This window comes from Tiliqua scincoides, chromosome 1 (genome assembly GCF_035046505.1).
Source record: "Tiliqua scincoides isolate rTilSci1 chromosome 1, rTilSci1.hap2, whole genome shotgun sequence".
Classification (NCBI taxonomy): Eukaryota; Metazoa; Chordata; class Lepidosauria; order Squamata; family Scincidae; genus Tiliqua; species Tiliqua scincoides.
Genome location: NC_089821.1, coordinates 241,610,681 through 241,632,427, shown reverse-complemented (window position 1 = coordinate 241,632,427; position 21,747 = coordinate 241,610,681). Strand labels below are relative to the sequence as shown.

The window sequence follows — 21,747 nt, the reverse complement described above, 5'->3', positions numbered from 1 at the left end:
CAAAAGTTATTGTCTGCATGGGAATGAACACAAGGTGGGAATGATGAAACCTCACTGGTAAGCCTTGCCCCTCTGCTGATACACTCCCACAGCCCACTTCCACCTTCCATGTGTAGAGAATATGGTGCCCAGAAAGAGAATCTCCCTGTGATTGGGAATACCACCACCCCCCACACTGGGCACAAATATTCATTACCATGAAGGCAATAAGGTCTCCATACGGCTGAGGGTTATGTTAAAAATATGCTCTGCTCAAATCTACTGCTTTTTGATATACATTCTACAGACGTTTGCTTTATGTACTACGTTGTAAAAAGAAACTACAAGAATTTTTAAAATTGTACTTACTAAATCATAGTTATAGAGTGGCTGGCAAACTTTTTCAAGTGTGTATAAATATCTCACATTATCTTTTGATTCATTTGCTGTATCTGTTATTCTGGCATCCAGTTCTCGCCACAGCTCAAGTAAAAAATGGTGAAACATACGGGTGACAACATAAATCAAATGAGCAGAATTTGTGGAGCAGAAGTTTAATTATACACAAATCACATTTTCCCAAATAAACTGTGAACAACTATATATATTTTCCAAAGTAGCACATGGTTTATCTAAAGTTTCACTCATCCAAGAAAAAAATTTGGTTGGAAGAAAGAAACTACTGAATTCAATGCAATGTCTGCATTCAAGAACCATGTGTGGCACTTGATCTTGTAAACTCCCCTGCTAGTGGAAATAATCATTCTATCATACAGTTGAATTAGAGCAATTATTCTATTATAACCATTATAGTAGTTCAACAGTAACAAAGGGACGCTGTCCACCTTTTCAATGCAAGCTAAGGGGTAGAGGTAGAATTCTAATGTAAGTAATAACAGAATGAAACCAAGCAATGGCAATTATTGCCAAATTCATTAAACAGGATTAATAGTCTTATGATCTTATGTACAGTACATGGCTGTACTGTTAGCCTTAGCATGGGACAGAGCACCTGGAGACAGTAAACAAAGTAATACACACCCATGAGCTTCAAACACTTATATCAGTGAAATAGTTATTAAAAGAACATCTTTGAATTACCTTTACAGCTTTGGAGCGTGAAACATTTAGAATGTTGATGACAGCCTTGCAATTTTGCCCCTTGATCTGCTCAATAATAAAATTAAATTTAGCAGACATTCGCTTCCAGTGTTCGAGCTCGGTCAGTGGACCAGAGTCATCAGCTTCCTTTCTCATCTGCTCGCTCTCAATCAAAACCTGTAATCAGTGGAGTTGTTAAGTGAATAATAAAAGTTTATCACTTGGTTATAGCTATTTAACGCTCTATGTAGTCATTATTAGTTCTATGATCAATATTCTATTTCCTGCAGCAAAAACAGAAGAGCTAATCATTGACATGACAGGAGTAAGTAGGCTTTGCCCATTTAACCCATGCATTATTGCTTTTCTTATCCAGCTCTCTCTATTGATACTTATGGTCATGGATGTAAATTATTCCAAATGCAAAAAAAGAAAAGAAAAGAAATGTCAAATTAAGTTCCACCTGGCAGATGAGGCTTCTAAGGGCCCAATTCTATCCAACTTTCCAGCACTGGTGCAGCCATGCCAACAGGTAATGTGCTGCATCCTATGGTGGAGCTGCAGACAGGGAGGTCTTCCCAAGGTAAGGGAATGTGTGTTCCCTTACCTTGGGGCTGCATTGCAGCTGCATCAGCACTGGAAAGTTGGATAAGATTGGACTCTAAGGCTGCTATCCTATCCACAGTTATTTGGGAGTAAGCCCCATTAGCTACAATGGGATTTACTTCTGAGTAGGAGAGCAGAGGTGAGTAGTGGTAGAAAGTGGAGTGCCCCCAGGATCTGTCCTGGAACCTGTACTTTTCAACCTGTTCATAAATGACCTGGAGGCAGGGCTAAGCAGTGAGGTGGCCAAGTTTGCAGATGACACCAAACTTTTCTGAGTAGTGAAGACCAGAAGAGATTGTGAAGCGCTCCAGAAGGATCCTTCCAAACTGGGAGACTGGGCAGCAAAATGGCAGATTTCAATGTTTCAATGTAAGTAAGTGTAAAGTCATGCACATTGGGGCAAAGAATCAAAACTTTACATATAAGCTAATGCAGTGTTTCTCAGACTGAGGGTCGGGACCCACTAGGTGAACCACAAGCCAATTTCAGGTGGTTCCCCATTCATTTCAATATTTTATTTTTAATATATTAGACTTGATGCTAATATATTGATTATTCTTATGCTCTTAGATATGAATAGGATTGGGCTCTAAAACAGCAGTTGTTTTAAACAGCTGGTTGGAATGTGGCTGTCAAATTCACTTTGTGTAGCGCTTTGTCCATCTTTACTCCATACTCAGATGTATTGCTCATTAAACACTATTTTACAGCTTACCACTTGCACCATAGAACTCATGGTTCTTTATAGCTTAGGAACAATAAAGAACGTACTTGTTCAATTTGTTTATACCATATCATAAGCACATCTTCTAACTGATGAATGGTATCTGGACTAGCAGCAGCTGTTGTCACTTCCTCAAAAGACTGTAGTTTAGAAAAGTCAATGTAATCTATTTTTTTCAGTTCAACAGTCCCTTCAATGCTCACTCTAGCACCTAAAACAAATAACAAAACATACACATGCACACTCAGATTTGAGGTGCTTCCTTTATCAGGAATACATTTATATATTTTGCACTCTAGCTGAAATAACACAGGGCCAGTTCAGATGTTCTGTCTTTATGTAGCCATGAGAAGGCAGGGATAGCATGCCAGGCTGAGAGGGGGTAGTGGCACACCTATTTGAGTAAGGGGTGGCTGTATTTTCACAAACTGTATTGTCTCAGTTGGGTATCAAAATAGAAGTTTGATACCTCTAGGTAACACACTTTCATGGACTGCACATCTGAACTGACCACCATCCTCATTTATTCCTGATTTGCAAGACTTGCCAGCAATACAGAACCAGAAAACAACTCACTGTGGTTTCATTCTACAAAAGAGGCGTTTCCTGAGCACGACCCAGGTTGGAGGAACAATTTCTCATACCCCTTGGGAGAAAGGCTTAGCTACTTAGAACAGATAGCTTCGGGGTTCTCTTCCTATCCCAAACATTTCAATAGCTGGAATTCCTAACTTATCTCACCCAAACTTTCTTCATTGCTAGAGGTATTTGTTTCCAGTGAATAAAATAGGATTACAGCATAAATCTTACTGAACCGAATGGGCTTATTTCTGAGAAAAATTAATAACATTATTTTCAAACATACTTATTGCTGGAAATGTGACTAGGGTTAACTCTGACTCAAGCTATTTCTGGAGGGGTCTTTTCCCCTCAACATGATATAATATTGGAAATACTAGCGGCCTTGGTAAAATTCCCAGGATTGCTTTCAGAAATCACCTGGAGATTAATGCTGATTCCTGGAGACTCCAGGCCAATTCTGGATGGTTTGCAATCCCAGGCATTCTAGCTAAACAATCTGTGCAGGTCCTTTCTAACAGCTGTATCATCAGGGAGCCCTGTATTTTATCCAGGAGAGCTGAAAGGCCATGCTGCTGCCCACTCACTCTACCTTTGTCCACTGGATGCCTCATGGAAGAACTTGATTTCTCTATCTTTCTTGTGTCCACTTCTGCTTCCAGACAGCAAAGCACACATACCAGTCTGACTGCTGTTATGTATTTTGCATTGCACATTGTATTATGTTTTTATTATTATTTTTTAAATCAGGGTAAGCACAACTCAGAATACTACCCAGTGCCTCCACAGGTCTGCCTCAGGCCTGTCACTTCTGCATAGAAAATGCAGCTGCTTACTGCACCCCTCATGCAGTTTCTTCAGTTGCAGAAGTGCAGGACCTCTGCTTTGATTTAAAGGAACTGTGCAAATGAAGGAGTTCCATTGTTTGTATGGTCTCTGTAAATCAAACCAGAAATCCTACACTTCCATGTTTGAAGAGATTGTGTCAGGAGTAAGGTGAGGACATGGACGATCAGTGTTACTCTGTGGCAGGCTGGATGGTGGAAGTGGCAGACTGAAGGTGAAGGGCACCCCGAATCCATCGCCCTCTCACCTCCCTGCATTCCACCACTTCATCATACCTAATACACGGGCTTTATTCTTTGTATCACACTTTGAATGCAATTGGCAGAAAATCAACATACCATGCTTTAAATAAATAAAAACACCAAAGTGATATTGGGGTGGAGGAAATTATCTTTCACTTGCTGCTACTGTAAAAGTGCTTCCCTCTATGGAGTACTATCTTAGACCATGTACTATCTTAGACCATTGCTTAGGATACCTGAAGGCTGAAAGCATTTGGAAAGAAAAAATTTGGAAAGAGGATCTTTTGTCAGTGTAGTTTCTAGCCTTACATTACACAGAAAAAGAATAATTTGACAATTCAATCCGCAAATCACTTTCATCTAGTAGGTGTTCATGCACTCTAGTAGCTGCACTAAATCTGGCTCAAGTATTTTCTGGATTGCACTGTCAAAGAATGACTTAAAAAACTTCTGAGCACTCATTATCAGTGCATTTTGGGCAGCCCAATCCTAACTAAATACCCTCCCACACACACACTGCTGATTCAGCCATGCCACTGGATTCAGCCATGCGCTGCATGGGGGGGGGGAATTCTAGCAATTACCATCAGAGACAGACAGCCCCCCTTTACACCCCCCCCCAACAAATTATCCTGAGTACCTATTTTGATGCATACAGAGGAAGGGCCCAATCCTATCCAATTTTCCAGTGCCAGTGCTGCTGTGCCAATGGGGTATGCACTGCTTCCTGTGTTGGGGAGGCAGACACAGAGGCCTCTTCAATATATGGTAACATTTGTTCTCTTACCTTGGGGCTGCATTGCGGCTGCACCGGTGCTGGAAAGTTGGAAAGGATTGGGCCCTAAGTGCAGTATATCAATCCACTATTTGTAATGCTGAGCTCATTGCTTCTTAATTCAACATAGTTCTTACCATCCAAAAATGCAAGATATCTGTTTATAGTTTCAGTAAAACTCTGTTTTTCAACCTCTCCTTGTTTGGTTTGATTTAAAGTACCCCAGTTACTTGTTGCAAGGACAGCTGGCAGAAAAATTTTTGAAAGAACATTCCTGATCCCAAGCAGGAGACCATTACTTCCATCCATTACTGAAAAGTACGTCTCCTAAAAATGGAAGATTAGGATAGATATTAGAAGTTAAGACCATAAAAATCAGTTCTGCAACAGTCTTTATCAGACTGAAAAAAGTCTAATTATTCCTTCTTCCTATGAAAGCCAGTTTGTAACCAGAAGTGAACCTTCCCCCCATCCTTAACATTGACTGGCCAGCACGGTTGGCTTTGATTCCAGTAGCCAGTCTCTGGTGCCTTATCTCTTGCACCACCAGTACTGTGGTCATTCAGCAAGCCAGGTAGATTAGGCTCTGTGACTTAAAGATTCACAGGAAGTCAGTACTACAGATTCTAGGCTGCAGTACCAGCTTGTGCACCATCAGCTGATGCTACAAGCTATAAAATCCCTACATCTAGGTTAGTTCGAGCAACTCATCTCACTGAATAGTGACATAGAGTGTCCTGCCTTGGATTACTGACCTATCCAGACCACTTCTTAGACCCTTTGAAACTCACCCACCTGATCTGGTACCTGACTCTGGTCCATCTGTGATCATGTCTGCCTACAGCAGAACCGGACTTCCCCAGCTTTGACCTGTCTTGGAGTTTGATCAAGGTATGACACTCCACTGAGGGGGACATCACTGTGATCTGTACATGGAAACATACTGTATCCACGCAGGGGTCTAAGAAATGTAAGGGTCCTCTCCCTACCACTGACATTGTCTTTAATAATGTTGGGTGTTTCATTCACAACAACGGGGAGAAGAACAATACCTCGTGCATTGTTTTAATGTTCACAGCCAGATCATTCCTAGCACGTACAAAAAATAAGCATAATCCCTTGAATTTGTCTGGTGAGTCATCTACATACAATTTCATCATTTTAGCTCCTTTTAGCACTCCTGGAATTGCTCTACCGCATTCTGAAAATAAAACAAATACATTTGAAAAAATTTCACTGGTATCCCCTAAAAAGATGCGAGTTGGGAGAGTGCATTGAGTCACTGGAGTTAAAGTGGCATCCTGCATTTGGGGAACCGAACAAGCCCATCCTGCTATACTGCAATCCTTTTCACAAGTTATTTCCCCATAACAGGTGCTTTGATTTATACTGAAGTAACTGGCCCCATAAGGGCTAGAATATCTTTATGAAGGTGTGTAAGTCAGTGGTCCTCAAACTGGTGGGTCGCAAAGCTGGGGGGTCACGACCCACCAGCCTGGAAAACACTGCCTCTTTCCCATTAAGAAGAAAAGGAAACACAATCCCCAGGTTCGCACACAATCCCCAGGATTGCACTGCTGCAGGGAAGGGGGGGCTTCTTTAAACCAAACCTACCTGCTGCCAGCGTCCTGGGAGTGCGGGTACACTGCAGAGCCCTCTGCAGGGCTCCCCTCAGCTTGTAGAAAGTGATAAAAGTGATCACGACCCACTTCTGGGTTGGGACTGCAAAACCAGAAGAGGGTCACAATTGTTATTTTCACTCTACAAGCTGCAGGGAGCCCTGCAGAGGGCTTGCAGGGCTCCCTGCAACCCCAGGACCCTAGCAGCAGATAGGTTCAGTTTAAAGAAAGCCCTCCCCTTCCCCACAGCAGCATGATCCTGGGGATCGCATTGCTGCCACAAAAACTTATCTCAGGAGTTTTACTCCCTAGAAGTATGAGTCCCACTGGTATAGGTAAATGTTATGAGGCCTGCAGAAATAGGTGATGCATCTGACTTCCAGCGCAGCCCATGAAGTATTTGTTTTTGGAATACTGAGGTTGACTGATTTGTGTGAATGCAGGAAATGTGGAAGACAACTCAAAATCAAAGTGCTTCACATGAAGTGAGCACTCTGTTGGTGGAGACTGAAGCAAACGTGCCATAAAGCATATTGTGACAATGTTGGAGTTAGTAGCACTGGCAAGAAGTCCAGTACCTTTCTACTGGTGCCAGTGCAGGACCCAGGAGAGCCACAGCAGTAAGCTCGACACCAAGCAGTAGAGGGATTTGGTAAGGGTGGGGGAAGGGCAGGGGTGGTGGCTTCTATTGTTAATGCTCATAGATTCATTCTAATGTTGCTGATTTTTGTAAGTTTCTTACTGTTTTGTTATAATTTTCATATGACTCACCTTGAGGACCTTAGCTAGACAAGAAGGGCTGTATCGGGTAACCCAATCTTAAGCTTCCCAACACCTGGAGGAATGAAGGTGCCAAAATGGCAACCGCTGCATCCTGCAGGTGCCCAGAAGCTGCTGGAGGTCTCCTTGGGGGAAGAGGACGTTAGTCCTCTTCCCCCAAGTAAGATTGCAGGCCCCACAATGGGCTTTCTTAAGTCTGCGCTGGCCATTTTGCCAGCACAGACTGGAGAAGCTCTGTGTTAGGCTTTGCAGCCTGACACAGAGGATAGGATCCTGCAGAGGATAGGATCACACACCCTCCTGGGCCACTTCCTCTCCAAACCCCACCCAACCCCTGCCCTAGAACACCCTCCCCCACCTTGGAACACCTCCCTCCTGCCCTGAAAGCCTGCACTGCCACCCAGCAGTCTTACCACTTTCAGGCGGCATTCTTCTGGCACTGGACCTAGCGCTAACTGGTGTTGGCCCAGTGACGGCACTGCCTTCTCCTGTTGTGCTGGAAACATACTTTATGGCACATTTACAACACTTATCATTGGAGCTAGAGCACAGTGCCAACACTGTGGCCCAATAGAATTGGACCTTGTGTTGTAAATAAAGAAATGAATTAATGTTGCTGGCTACCAGATATTCATTTCTGAATATTAATATTCACATATTCAAATGTGAATATGAATCAAGTTCAAATATTAATCAAGATTCAAAATATTTCCATGTGTATTTATTAAAACCTAATGGTTTGTTTCCCACAAATTCTTCATTCACCCCCCTGATTAACTGAGGTTTATTAATTTAGATTACCCAGTGTAATTAGGAGCAATTGAATAAAACATGACTTCTCAACCTCTGAAGCTGAAATATAATCAATAATAGATTAAATTTTTTATATTTACCTACACCAGGAGCTTCTCCCTCCTGATATATGAACTTCAGTGTCCTGTTACCTCCTTTGGAAAAGAAGCTATCAAATCCCTTTAACTGTTAAAATAAAAAAGATCACTCAACATCAATATTTTTCCCAAATAATACCTTACTTTTCTTTAAAAGAAAGCAGCTTTGCTTAACTGGAGATTATTCCATGACAGTTACCAAAGAGTTGCATGGATACACAGATATTTTCTGTTTCTTTTCAATTGTAACAATTACTTTATCATATGCAGGATTCTAATCTTCCCTTATTAAAAAGTCTATTATTCACTTTAAAATATAGCATTGTTTTTATTTTGAAATAATTTAAACACGCCGTAATGTTACAGAAGAGGGTTCAAAGGGAAAACTGCTTCTATACTGTGTCTGTAGCCACTACTCCTGGCTTTCAGGCTTACACCCTTGCTTACACCCTAATCTAACATAGCTACCGAGCAACAATGATAAAGCATTTAATAGCAAAACCTAGGGCAGCCATTTTCAACCACTGTGCCATGGAAAACTGGTATGCCATGGATGGTCTGCAGGTGTGCCACAGGAGTTTGAGAGAGCATCATTTGTTAATAGTGTTACGTGAAAATCCCCTTTTTCCTTTTAAGTTGTGATTTTTATATCTGGTTATGTATTTTGGACTAAAATATTATGTAGGCAAGACCTCAACATACTGGCCACAGCCAAGTCAAGTCACAAGCACATGGCTACAGATCACCTAGTTCTATAGGGACAAGCAAATGTCTCCTATTCTCCTAAATGTCCCCTAAAAATGTGTATTGTTTTAACCTAATCACTGTGCCTCCTGATCCAATCACTGCATATGCAAACACCTTAAGGGAGGAAGACTTTAGTAGCAAAGTCTAAATACCTAGCCTCCACCTAAATCGTTGCTTAAGTTTCTCCTATTGTTAACTAAATCATAGCCATTAAGCTACATCCAGACTCCAAAGTCCAGTAGCAACAGGAAGCAAGCTACCCCCCCCCTCCCCCAGGGTCAGCCATGGCAGATAGCTGAGCCTCCAGTTTCTCTTGCTTGCTCCACATGTTCCACTGTGTGTACTGAGCATGCGCATCCAGGAGGCCACATCCGGGTCATTTCAGGTCAGCCACAACCCTTTAAGAGAAAGCTCCGGCCACATGGTCGCTCTCTCTGGGCTCCCCCCCCCTTCAGGGACACAGCACATTGGTGTTGTGAGGGTCCTTGATAGGACTCTCCACCCCCCCCATCCATCTGCTCCCAAGGACAGGTAACTATCCTGCGTTTCTGAAACTCTTTCCCTTCTTCCCCATCTATTCCTCCCTTCTCTCCCCATCTTAGTTAGCAACTGGGTTAGGCAGATTAAGGGACCCCTAAAATCCTTCCCTGCAACCTATCCTTTTCTGATTCCTTCTCGGATGCACCAAATACACGGCACATGCAACTACCATAAAGTTAGGTACACAGGATCCAAGTACTAGGAACCAAGAAACATATACTTACCATTTTCCATGTGCATTATGTATACCTGTGTTTTTGTAATAAAAATATAATCTTTGATTGAAAGTTATCTTTCTCCCAGTCTCCTCTTTAAGCTAAACAAGGGATTTTCTCTGCATTACGCTGTTTTGTTATCCAGCCTGCGATCCTGAAGTTTCCAAAAGGGTAATATAATAATTCCCCTTAAAACATAACAGCCCTTTTTGGTGCCATGAGATGGAAAAGATTGAAAATCACTGACCTAGGGACGAGGCCCTACAAGAATCCCAAATGCTAATCCTGACCCCATGTCTGTTAGGCAACAATTTTACAAGGCCAAATCAGGGGCTTAATCTTTCACTCCTTCTTTATCATGATATATGCTATCACATAAGAACAGCCCCACTGGATCAGGCCATAGGCCCATCTAGTCCAGCTTCCTGTATCTCACAGCGGCCCACCAAATGCCCCAGGGAGCACACCAGATAACAAGAGACCTGCATCCTGGTGCCCTCCCTTGCATCTGGCATTCTGACATAGCCCATTTCTAAAATCAGGAGGTTGCACATACACATCACGGCTTGTAACCCATAATGGATTTTTCCTCCAGAAACTTGTCCAATCCCCTTTTAAAGGTATCCAGGCCAGATGCCGTCACCACATCCTGTGGCAAGGAGTTCCACAGACTGACCACACACTGAGTAAAGAGATATTTCTTTTGCCTGTCCTCACCCAGGACCACCCTAGCCATGAGGCCATCTCAGGTGGCGGTCTGGGAAATGTAGCAAGCTAGTCTAAGGAGTGCTTGTAACCTGTGCTTACTTACCACCTCACACAGTGGCTCCAACCAGCTGCCTCATACTCATCTAGCTGCAAGATTCTTGCACACTGAGCACATAAGACAAGAATGAGAATGGGAGGATTTACCTCCTCATGTGGAGCCTGCCACCACTTTACAGAAAGCTGCATGGAGCTGCAGGCTCCTAACATAAGGGGAGCAAAGAAGGTACTTTCCTTGAAGGGGACAGGAGGGCTTATCTCCTCATGCAGAGCCTATAGCTCTGCCACCACTTCTTGTAAAGTGGCTGACGGAAACTGCTCCTAGCATCCTCTTCAGCAGCCATTTTATAAGAAGCACCAACAGAGCTGCAGATTCCACACAAACAGGAATAAGACAGTGAGGTGACTGTGCAAAGATGGGAGTATGCAATGGCTGGAGTGGGTGGCAAAATTTAGGGAGTGGGTAGCAGGATTTGAGCAGCATGCTACCTTGAACCACCCCTGTCAACAAATGCTGCTTCTAAGCAAGACTAAGAAAGGACACAAATCTGACATCAACATTTCAGACATTCAGAACTGAGCTGGAGAACATTTCGGTCTTCCAGGGCACAACTGCTTATCTGAAGTCAGCATTCTCCAGCCTCAAGAATGAATTGCTGAATAAGAATGTATTGATGCTTGATTCCATTTGCCTAGGGCTCAGTCAGGACAGTGGTTTTCTCTCCCAGTACACGTGTTCAATTAACATAGCATGGCTAGGAAGATGGGGTTATTGACAATTACTGCTGTTGTGAATAGGCATTGTGCTTATCTTGTATACATTTAAGATTTGCACTGACCAGGCTGCTTGCATTTCATTATTTTTTGGCCCCACTGTTTAAATGTTTCCTGTATGTTTATGCATATGTGTACAAATACTAAGTACAATAATTAATTATGGAATTTGCTGCCAAAAGATGTGGTGACGGCCACTGCTTAGATGGCTTTAAAAGTGGATTAAAAAATTAATGGGGGTCAAATCCATCCACGGCTACTAATCACTATGTCTATATGCTACCTCTAGGTTCAGAGGCAGTATGCCTTTGAATACCATTTGCAAGGAAGCAACAGCAGGGCTGCTGCCTTCATTTCCTGTTTGTCGGCTTTCTTTCCAGAGGCACCTGTTCAGCCAAGTGTCCTCTAAACAGAATGCTGGACTAGATAGCCCTTTGGTCTGATCCAACAGGGTTGCAACACCTCATTTATTCTGAGAAGTAGTCTTGAGTATCACACAGCCCAATCCTGATGGCTGTAGTGCTTTGTGACAGCAGAACTCTGTTCTGCTGTTGCAAAATGGCCACTGACAGTGTGCAGAGAGCTCTATCAATGGCCATTTGAGAGTGCTGCCACATGATGTGCAGCACTGACTGTCCATCACCAGGTCCCATTGCAGCCACCAGACCAAGTAAGGCAGCACCAAGAGATAGGGAGGGACAGGGACCATCAGCAGCCTTTTTACCCCTTTCTCAGACTTGTGGCAGTGGAAGAGTTGACTCAGGTCCAAGGAGCCCCATCACAGAAGAGGAAGCTTATGGAGGGGTGAGGGGATTTAAATCTCTGTTCCTCTCTGAAGCCTTCAGACCTGTTCCCCCCACTGGGTACAGCATGCTCCTTTTCAGCACAGCTGCACCACTGGGAGAAAGGATAGGACTGGACTCACAATAAATCTGTTAGCATTAAGGCATCTAGGCTCTGTCCAAATACCTCAGCAGCAAAGTCACAGCTGTATCACTATGCATTTTATGAGGAAGGCATTACAAGGACCCTTCTTGTATGGTAACTCTCTAGGATTCCACACCGTTATACATGAGTGCAAACCACTGTCTCCAATCTGAAGGTGGTCTCCAATGGGCTATCCTAGATTCCTCACAGTTGCATTCGCTGAGTAGACTGGTGACCAAAGGGAAATAGGGAAAAATCCAAAGGGAACAAGATGGGTTGTCTAGAGTACAGCTACTGGTATTGTGCAATATTCATACTCAAGCTGCACTAGAGGTTTATATGTCAGCATTAAAGAGTTCAGAATTTAGCTGTCAGTATCTCGGTAAGCAAGATTTAAAAAAAATTATAAAACAGCCACAAAGCAGACTCACCGATGGACAATCCAAAATTAGTTCTTCTACAGTTACAGTGTCCAGACCAAGATTGTCTGACAGTATTTCAAATATATATTTATATGCAGAATTAACTTTCATTTTTCGGCCTTCTCTTGCTTCTTTATATCGTGCCTTAGATAGAAAATACAACAGTGTATTTAAAAGAGTGAAATACTGCAATTACATCTATTTGAAGCTCTTATTGTAGTAAATATAGAATACACAGGCGCTGGGCTTTAAGATGCTTTAGCAGTATTTGGCAATAATGACGCAGGCACACCTGCATCTGAACAAGAGCACACTCTTGGCCTTGAGGATACGCTGAGTGTCTTCGCCCAGAGCCTGTAAACACAGGATGTTATAGAGCAAGGGTGTCCAAAGTTTTTGGCAGGAGGGCCACATCAGCTCTCTGACACTGTGTCGGGGGCCGGGGAAAAAAAGAATTAATTTACATTTAAAATTTGAATAAATTTACATAAGTTTACATAAATGAATATATTAAAGATGAACTTATATGAACGAATGAAGGTCTTGCAATAGCTCAATGCCTATAAAAGGCCTTGCACAAAGCAAGGCTGGCCTTTCCTTTGCTGCCGCTGCTGCATCACAGATGTGAAAGAGCAAGTAGTGGAGGGAGCCCTCATCCCACAGCTCACATGAGAGGTCAAACAGTCGCCGCCATTCTGAGAGAAGTTGCGTTGGGCCAGTACGGGCTTCAACAAATCTCCGGAGGGCCAGAGGCTCATTGGAGACTGGGGGTTCCCTGAGGGCCGCATTAAGAGACCTCGAGGGCCGCAAGTGGCCCCCGGGCCGGGGTTTGGGCACCCCTGTTATAGAGAATCATATCTAGTAATGTATTGTGGTTAAGCTTTTGAGGACTACTGGTTACAGCCAGTGTGAGTCTTCTCTTAGAAAAGTCCCTATTACACAGACTATTGACTCATGGGTTAGTATTGTAAACAAGATGAGAGAATGGAAAACTCCAGCCTGTTGTGTAATGTTTGGAGAAGGAATAAAAGGCAGAAAAGGCTGAATCTCAGAAGCTTCTTCTTCTGCATCTGGCCTTCTTTCTGCATCTCGCTACTATACATGTCTGTTGTATTCATTGCTATAACTCTTTGCTGCCTCGAGATCTAACTTTCAAACCCTCAGAGTGCTTCTGCTTTTAGCAGTCTCCCATCAGGCCACAAGATACAGTCTTGTGTGTCTCCCACCAAGCACCAAGGCCCTCAGAAGCCTTGGGTGCTCCCCAGAGCAGCATCCTGCGCTGCTACATCTTATGAAGTTTGAAACTTAACCTTATACTTTCTCTAGTATATATGAGAAATCCTTGATTAATCTTTTTCTCTGAAAACATAAAAAATATTCAAACTGGGCTGCAGCCTAACCTTGCATTCCAAAATCCTAAATCCTCCTCTTTATGGAAGGAGAATGGCACTCATGGCAGAGATGTGCAGTCAGAGGAGGTAGAGGTTCACATGTCCTGTCATACTCCAATTACAGGCTACTCATGTGCCTGTTACTATTACAGAGAGAGACTAGAGCTTGCAGCAGTGATAACTCAACCTCCCCTGTGATTGTTCAACCCCTGAGAAACAGGGGAGGTGACTGCACACACATTCCACCCAGTTTCTGAGTGGTTGTGCAATCCCAGGGAAGGCTGACCTCTCACTGCTGTAAGCTCTGTTCTCCCTGTATAGTAAAAGATTCGTGCTTGTTACTATACAAGGAGAGACTAGAGCTACACAGTGGCAGCTCAGCCTCTGCTGTGATTGCACAGGCACTGCAGCTTCTGGGTAGCCTCCAGAATGCCTTGAGGTGTCACAGCGAGTGCCACCCCAGCAATTCACTTGACCATCACTGACTCATGATCACAACAATCCATTGTAATAAAGAATAGAGTTTGGGTATGCTAGCTGTGATTAACGATGGACAAACATTCCCTTACCCTGAGGAGGCTGCCATGACTGCCTCCCCATCACAAAATACAGCATGTGCCCCATTGGCACAGTTGAAGCAGAACCGGAAAGTTGGTTAGGATTGCACTGGTAGTTATAAACTGTTAAGGTTTAGTCGCCTGACCTGTTAGCTCTGGGGTGGGAACCCCAATAAGGCGCAAATTTTTCTGGGGAAAAACAGAGACTGTACTTTCAGCCATCTCTGTGAGGGTTTCAGCTAATCCTAAGAACTGCTAAGCTGAAGCAATGTTTGTCAGATTCAAACATAAAGGACCAAGCACACAAGCAACCAGTGTCTGATGGAAGAGTGGGGCCACATAAACTCGTTTGAGTGGGATCCAAAAGACTATCTGAAAAGGCCTTGGATTCTTCGTGTCAGGGCAACACTGTGCTGAAATGTTACTAGTAATAAGACAATTTCAGAGTTTACTTAATGTTTGGGAACATGCAATTTAATTGCAAATTATTGTCTGAGTACAGACCTGTTTTTCTTTCAGAGTTTCCTGCAGGGACTGGACTCCACTGGTACTCCGGCGGAATTTAGACGTCCTGCGGCCTGAGACTTCTGCAGATGTACGGGTAGTGGATCTAAGTCGAGAACGATCAGAACCTCCTGCTTCTTCTTCAGGCAGTGGAAGAGATTCCATGTCCTCTGCTGGAGGTTCTACAATTTCTGGAGGCTCTATAATTTCTGGAGGCTCTATAATTTCTGGTATGTGTTCTCCATCATCTGTGGGAGGAACTTTAACCTCTGGTGGAGGTGAGCTAGGCGGAACATTCTCCTCTGGTGCACCAGGCTCAGGGGCAGAGTCCTGGGGCTCAGCAGGCTCAGGGGCAGAGTCCTGGGGTTGAACAGGCTCAGGGGCAGAGTCCTGGGGTTCATCAGGCTCAGGGGCAGCATCTGCAGGAACTCCTGGTGATTGAGGGTTATCTTCTGGTGCTTCCTCCATTTTAAATCCTACAGTTTGCACACAACTTGCTTGTTAATATAATAAAACAAATACAGTAAGTAGTTTACAAAGGCTGCAATCCTAACCATACTTTCCTGAGAGTAAGCCCCATTGAACAAAATAGTACTTACTTCTGAGTAGACCTGGTTAGGATTGTGCCCAAATACAGTGAGTTTTTGCCCTCTCCAAATACCTTTCCACTTATTCGGTCACTTGTTCAGACATGTAGGGGCATGTTTTTAGAAAGCCCCATCCAACCATGTCAGTGGTTCTAAGGGTCTGAAACCACATTCCTATTGGTCCAGGGTGCTGGGGGAGGCTCCTAAAGGGGTCATCTTTCCAGTTGTCCAGACATGTCAGTGCATGTTCTTAGAAATCTGTTGAATGCCCCATCCAGCCACATCATCAGTCCCAGGGGTCTGAAAAGCCTTCCAATTTGTGCAGGACACTGGAGGGGGCATTTCCAGTGGGATCACCTGGCACCCCAAGTCACTTTTGGAAAGGCAAGAGAAATGATGCCCTATGGGCAATTATTTTTTAATTATTGTAAATTGTTTTTAATGATTGTTTTTAATGTTGTATTTTTAAAGTGTTGTAAGCCGCCTTGTGTGCCCGTTGGGCAAAAAGGCGGGGTATAAATTAATAAAATAAAAATAAATAAATAAATAAATTACCCAACCCACCATTGGTCCCAAAGCTCTAAAACTCCTTTCTGTTGATCCAGAGCGCTGGGGGAGTTTCTAGAGGGATCACATGCTACCCCAAATCACTTCAGGGTTGTGACTTCTAACCTCGAGTTTACAGTGATATGTTTCCATTTCTGCCACATGTGTTCTGACAGCCCCACATGTGGTTCTGGTAGTTTGACAGGAAGAGAGTTGTAAACTACTCAAATACCTTATAATCATTGTTATAAAATATTTTCAGATGAGTACTTCTAGCAAAAAAAACTCATCTTATGTGTACCCCTAAGGGCGCAATCCAGACAGAGGCGTCGCTAGAGGGGGGATGGTGCACTAAGTTTTGCAGAAAGCCTTCTTGTAGCATGCAAGCAGCTCCTCCCCCTCCCCTCGGGAATCCAGAGGCGTCCTTGGGCTGACGCAAGTCCCTTGCACCGGCCCAGGAGTGTTGCAAATGTGCACCTCCTTGAGAGGAAGCCTTTCCTTGAAGGCTCCACAACAGCTTCCTCTCTTGGACTTGTGTCGGCCTAACTGGACCAATGCAAGCAGACAAGATAGGTGGGAGGGAGGTGTTCCTGGGCGGGGGAAGGAGGGCAGTGGACGGCCCTGGCGGCAGTTGGGCGGAGAGTGGGAGGCGGGGCTGGGATCTGGCAGTTATGCCTGATTCCAACCCCCATTCCCAGGGAGAATGGAGCGGCTGCATGTCGCTCCGCTCTCCTCGAACTTGTGTTACCTCAAGAGGTGGCACAAGTCTGAGGAGACCCATAGGGCTAGCAGCCCCACCCAGAGGTAAGCGGAAATGTTTCTGTTTACCTCTGGCTGAGCTGCTTATGGCCACTATCCTGCGCTGGATACAGCGCAAGCCTCCTGGCTTGCCTGTTCCAGCGCAGGATAGGATTGCGCCCTAAGTCTTCCAAACCTACCTATATGCATCCACATCAATCACTTTTAGCTATAATTGCAGTTTCCTTTAATATCTTCCACCAAATGTACAAAGAAAGAAAAACAAAGGTCTGTGGGGCTGTTACTGAATCAGACATGGGAGTGGCATTAATGTGTTTATTACACATTTCAATGGTGGGTGAATCACATCCTTGGCAAAGTGAAGAAAATTAAAACACAGAATGTCTCCCAGGGATTAATGTAATGGTGTGTTTGATTTTACCAACACCATACCAAACATGGATTGTGTAATATCAGATAAAAGGCACTGTTGCTACAAACTGTAATATTTGGCTTTGACCCAACATATGTGAAAAACCAGCAATGCTAAGTTCAAAACATAATAATTACACAGCAACCATTACATATAAGTGACAGTGCCATTAGAAATTTTAGTCTTCATTTGTTGACAGATGACGTTTTTCAGTTTAATTATATAATTCAATTTTAAATTAATAATATTTCTGATACAGGATACACAAACATGATAGACCAGGGGGTAAGAAAATAAATAACATGTTCATTTATCTTCATTTTTGCTTTTAAAATTTGTATTTCCATTGTACTGGAATTAAATTTTTAATCACTCTACAATCCCTCTAAAGGGCCTTCTCAAATTTCAGACACACAGGGTAAAGATTTCTTCTTATAAGTCAATTAACAGTGCATGTCTACTCAGAAGTAAGTATTCAATGCGCTTACTTACTCCCAGGAAAGTGTATATAGGATTGCCATTTAAAAGTGTGCATAATCACTAGAGGCAGTCTAAAACAGTTTTATTGTTTCATGGATGGCAGTGTTACCCTAAAAAAGGGGCTGAAAGCTGTGTTTTATGTGTTCTTATTCTAAATTAAAATTTTAATCAATTTTAAGCATTTTTATCAAGTATAATCACTATCATATAGGTGGTATATATGTGTTTTACGATTGTGGTTGTCAGCAGACATAGCCACAGGCCTAAAACATGCCCCTCCAAAGAGCACAATTACATAGTCAACCACTTGAATTAAACTTACAGGAGCCATCTAAGATTTGCATGCTACTTGAATGAACTACTACAATGAACCCAATGCTGCCAAACACAAAGAAGAAACACTAAAACATTGAGAAGATAGCAACTTAAACCAACAGAATTGAACATAGCATTGAATTGCTATGGGGGGGGGGGAAACTGGTTTTAAACTGCAGAGGGGGAAAAAACCCAACAGCCTTATACTGAATCAGACCCTTGATTTATGCAGCTCTGTATTGTTTATATTTTTTGGTAGCCAAAACTCTTCAAAGTTTCATTCTGGAATCCTTTCCAGCCCAACATGACTGCCAGTTTAAGGACCTGATCCTAAGCCTGGCATACCAGTGTGCATTGTCAGAAGCTCCAGCGCTGGGCTCGCTCAAGCTGCTGGGTGGCGGAGAGGTGAGTGGGAGCATGGGGGGAGGCAGGGAGGAGGCGTTCTGGCTTGGGGGGAGGCGGATAGGGGGCAAGGAGGAGGCATGGCAGGGGGAAGGAGAAGGGCAGGAGGATATGGGACCGGTGCTCAGCTCCACTGGATCCTGAGACCTGTGTTGGGCCTCATGGTCTGACACAGGACCCTTCAGTTCTGTGCTGGCTCAAGAGCTGCTATATAATCCAGTAGCCCCATTGCAGGGCTACTTCCTTACCCAGGGGAAGGGGATGAAAGTCCCCTTCCCTCAAGGAGCTGCCACGGGCTGCGCAGTGCACATTGGATGTCACAGTAGCCATTTTGGCACTGCAGCAGCCCCACACACTGGGCAGCTCAGGATTGGACTGCCCAGCTCCTCCCCATGGTCTACAAGAGTTTTGCTACAAATGCAATACAGAAACAGTAAACAATGCAGGAAAAGAAGGGATGACATGGGATTTCATTTAGGCCATCATCATCACTAAAACCTGAATACAGATCAACTACATCTTCATCCAAATCGCAGGAAACAACTAAACCATCCTGATGTTATATACCATTATGTTAAATGTGTTTTCACCTAGGCTTGGTTTTATTCTAAAGTAGCAGTTATACAGGGTCCTGCTATGGACTAAGACCATAGCATAGAGATAGGGGGACATGTTCAGTCATTAAGTTGTGTCCAACTCTTTGTGACCCTATGGACCACAGCACACCAGGCCCCCCTGTCTACCATTAACTAATAATTCTGCACTATTTGCTCACCAGCTCCCCTGTTTTAATCCAGGGCACAAGGTATACACATTACCCCTCTTTCTTCTACCTCAGAACAGTCCCTTGACGACCTTGCTCGAAAAGATAGATGTGTGGGGATTGGGGTGCACAGTGAATTCACTTTCATCCACCAAGGGCTGGGCAGCTTCCTTCTTCTGCCCAGAAGAACAAGACATTCAGGGTTGGCAGGCGGAAGGATTCAGAAAAAGCACATTCAGAGCCAATGCAGTGTCATGAGGCTTCCATGCACCCGACCGGGACTATAAGCGGAAGGACACATCAGATTCCAAGGTGTGCAAAGACAGCACTGACCGTTGGACATGGAACCAGGTGATCCAATAATGGGATAGAATCATTTTGCATGTACAACAGCAACTTCCTACCCTACACCATTTGCACTGCTAGGCAATTGTATTTATTTATTATTATACTACTTTGCCACAGCCTATGCTGGGCTGGTTAAATTCTGCAATTCGGGACCTAGCCAAGATCCTGGGAATTGCATATCTCTGTAGGCTTCTTACTCTTCCAAGTGACATTGTTTTCTGGAGCTGAGCTGGTGTAATTTGTTTAAGGACAAGGATATTGAGGTGTTTCTTTAAACTTTATAGGCACTGCTGCAAGGGCTCTAGTGGCAATTGGCATAATATTGACCTTCCTCTCCCAAAGACACCCAACTTCTACTCCCAGGTCTTGATATTTTGTGATCTTCTCATGTTCTCTATCTTCAGTTAAACTGTCACCTGAGATTGCAATATCTATGATTCAAACTTGATTTCTCTTTTTGTCAATTACTGTTATTCCTGTATATTGTGTTCCAGATTTTTATGTCTGTAATCTGAAGTCCCAAATAATCTTTGCTCAGTGATTTCATCAGGTTTATTATCCCAGGAAACTTGGTGTGAAGGTAAATTGCATTGCTTGTAAAGATTCCAGTGAACCATAGCTGCTACAACTCTTACCATCTCTATCATGATGTCCTTTATAGTGAATTTAAGCAATTGCACAACAGGTACTGACTTGATAGTTGACAGTTTAATCTTTCATTTTATAAAGTTAACGTTCACTGTTGTCACTGGTATTCTGATATCATTTGTTGCAAGTGCCTGTTCCTGCGCAGCTAGGATGAGACCTTCTGTTTCTTTCTGAAAGTGACCATTCTGCAGCCATTTCCGGGTGTTTGCTTTATTAATTTTAGTATCAATGTCTTTCAAATATCGCCCGTGAAATTGGTTTCCTTCCCAATTTTCATCCTTTTTGTAGTCTTCTTTATTTTCTTTCACTTTCACTAATAGGTTACTTATAGACACTTTGACCAACAGTCCTTTTTTGCTCTTCTTGAGATAATCATTAGGGGCTCAATTTTCTTCCTCTGTCTATCTTGTAAAAGACCTCTTCCACCTGATTTTCTTGGAAGGTAAAGACTATCACAAAACTTCTGGGATGTAGAGAGTGATGCATTGTCATGAGCTTAAGAAGAGCCCCAGTGGATCAGCCTAAAGGCCCACCTAGTTCAGCTTCTTGTATCTCACAGCGGCCCACCAGATACCCTTGGGAGCACAAAAGACAACAAGAGACCTGCATCTTGTTGCCACTCCCTTGTACCTGGCATTCTGAGAACCAGAATGTTCCAGGAGGTTGCAAGCTTGTAACCTGTGATGGACTTTTCTTCTAGAAATCTGTTCGATCTCCTTTTTAAAGGCATCTGGGCCAGACACCATCACCATATCCTAATGGCAAGAAGTTCCACAATTAATTACATTCTGGGTAAAAAGATATTTTCTTTTGTATGTTCTAACTCCCCCAACACTCAATTCTATTCTGGTTCTGGTGTTGTATGAGAGAGAACAGAACATCCTCTATCCACCCCCTACATAATTTTGTGTGTCTCAATCATGTCCCCTTCAGGCATCTTTTTTCTTTTTCTAGACCAGGTAGAACCAAAGGAAAAATTCCACAACAGAGCAAGCATTTTAAGAACCAGAGGCAGACAATGCAGGGCAGGTGTGCACCTTTTTATACAGGAAAAGGGGGGCAGAGGAGGGGAACCACCAGAAAAATTCCACATTGAGGAATGAAGTTTTTTAAAATAGAGACTCACTCTTTGCACCAAAGTTATTTAGGGAGGGAGCTTTGTAGGTGAGGGTGGTGGCTGCTGCTGCTGCTGCTGCTGTACAGTCGTGGTGGAGCATTCTCTCCCAGGTGCCTGCTGCTGCTGCTCTGCTGCTACTGTGCGGCGGAGGCAGCACTCACCTGCGCTTTGCTGGCGAAGCGCCTGCCTGCCTGCTCGCACGCACACCCACCCACCCAACCTCCCTCGTGGAGGTGGCGATGCAGGCACTCTGTCTGTCCCTGCTGCTTCAGTCTCCACGTGTTGTCCGGGAGCCTGGCAGGGAAAGACTAGCCTAGAGCATGCACACAAGGGCTTTCAGCAATAAGGTAACACAAGACCTGCAAGTCTCACATTACTTTAACACTA

The 21,747-nt window shown here is 43.6% G+C and overlaps 1 protein-coding gene across 1 annotated transcript in view; it reads right to left on the bottom strand.

Annotated features, from left to right (window-relative positions):
* The window catches only part of DNAH8 (dynein axonemal heavy chain 8), a 188,528-nt gene extending 182,501 nt beyond the window's left edge, over positions 1 to 6,027 (bottom strand). The window contains exons 1-5 of the mRNA XM_066623193.1: positions 5,905 to 6,027; positions 4,990 to 5,179; positions 2,458 to 2,621; positions 1,081 to 1,257; positions 349 to 462 (exon numbers count right to left, since the gene is read on the bottom strand). Of these exons, the coding sequence (XP_066479290.1) occupies positions 349 to 462; positions 1,081 to 1,257; positions 2,458 to 2,621; positions 4,990 to 5,179; positions 5,905 to 6,012 (753 nt within the window). The 5' untranslated portion in view covers positions 6,013 to 6,027. The remainder of the gene's footprint in view (positions 1 to 348; positions 463 to 1,080; positions 1,258 to 2,457; positions 2,622 to 4,989; positions 5,180 to 5,904) is intronic.
* Between the last annotated feature and the right edge of the window lie 15,720 nt (positions 6,028 to 21,747).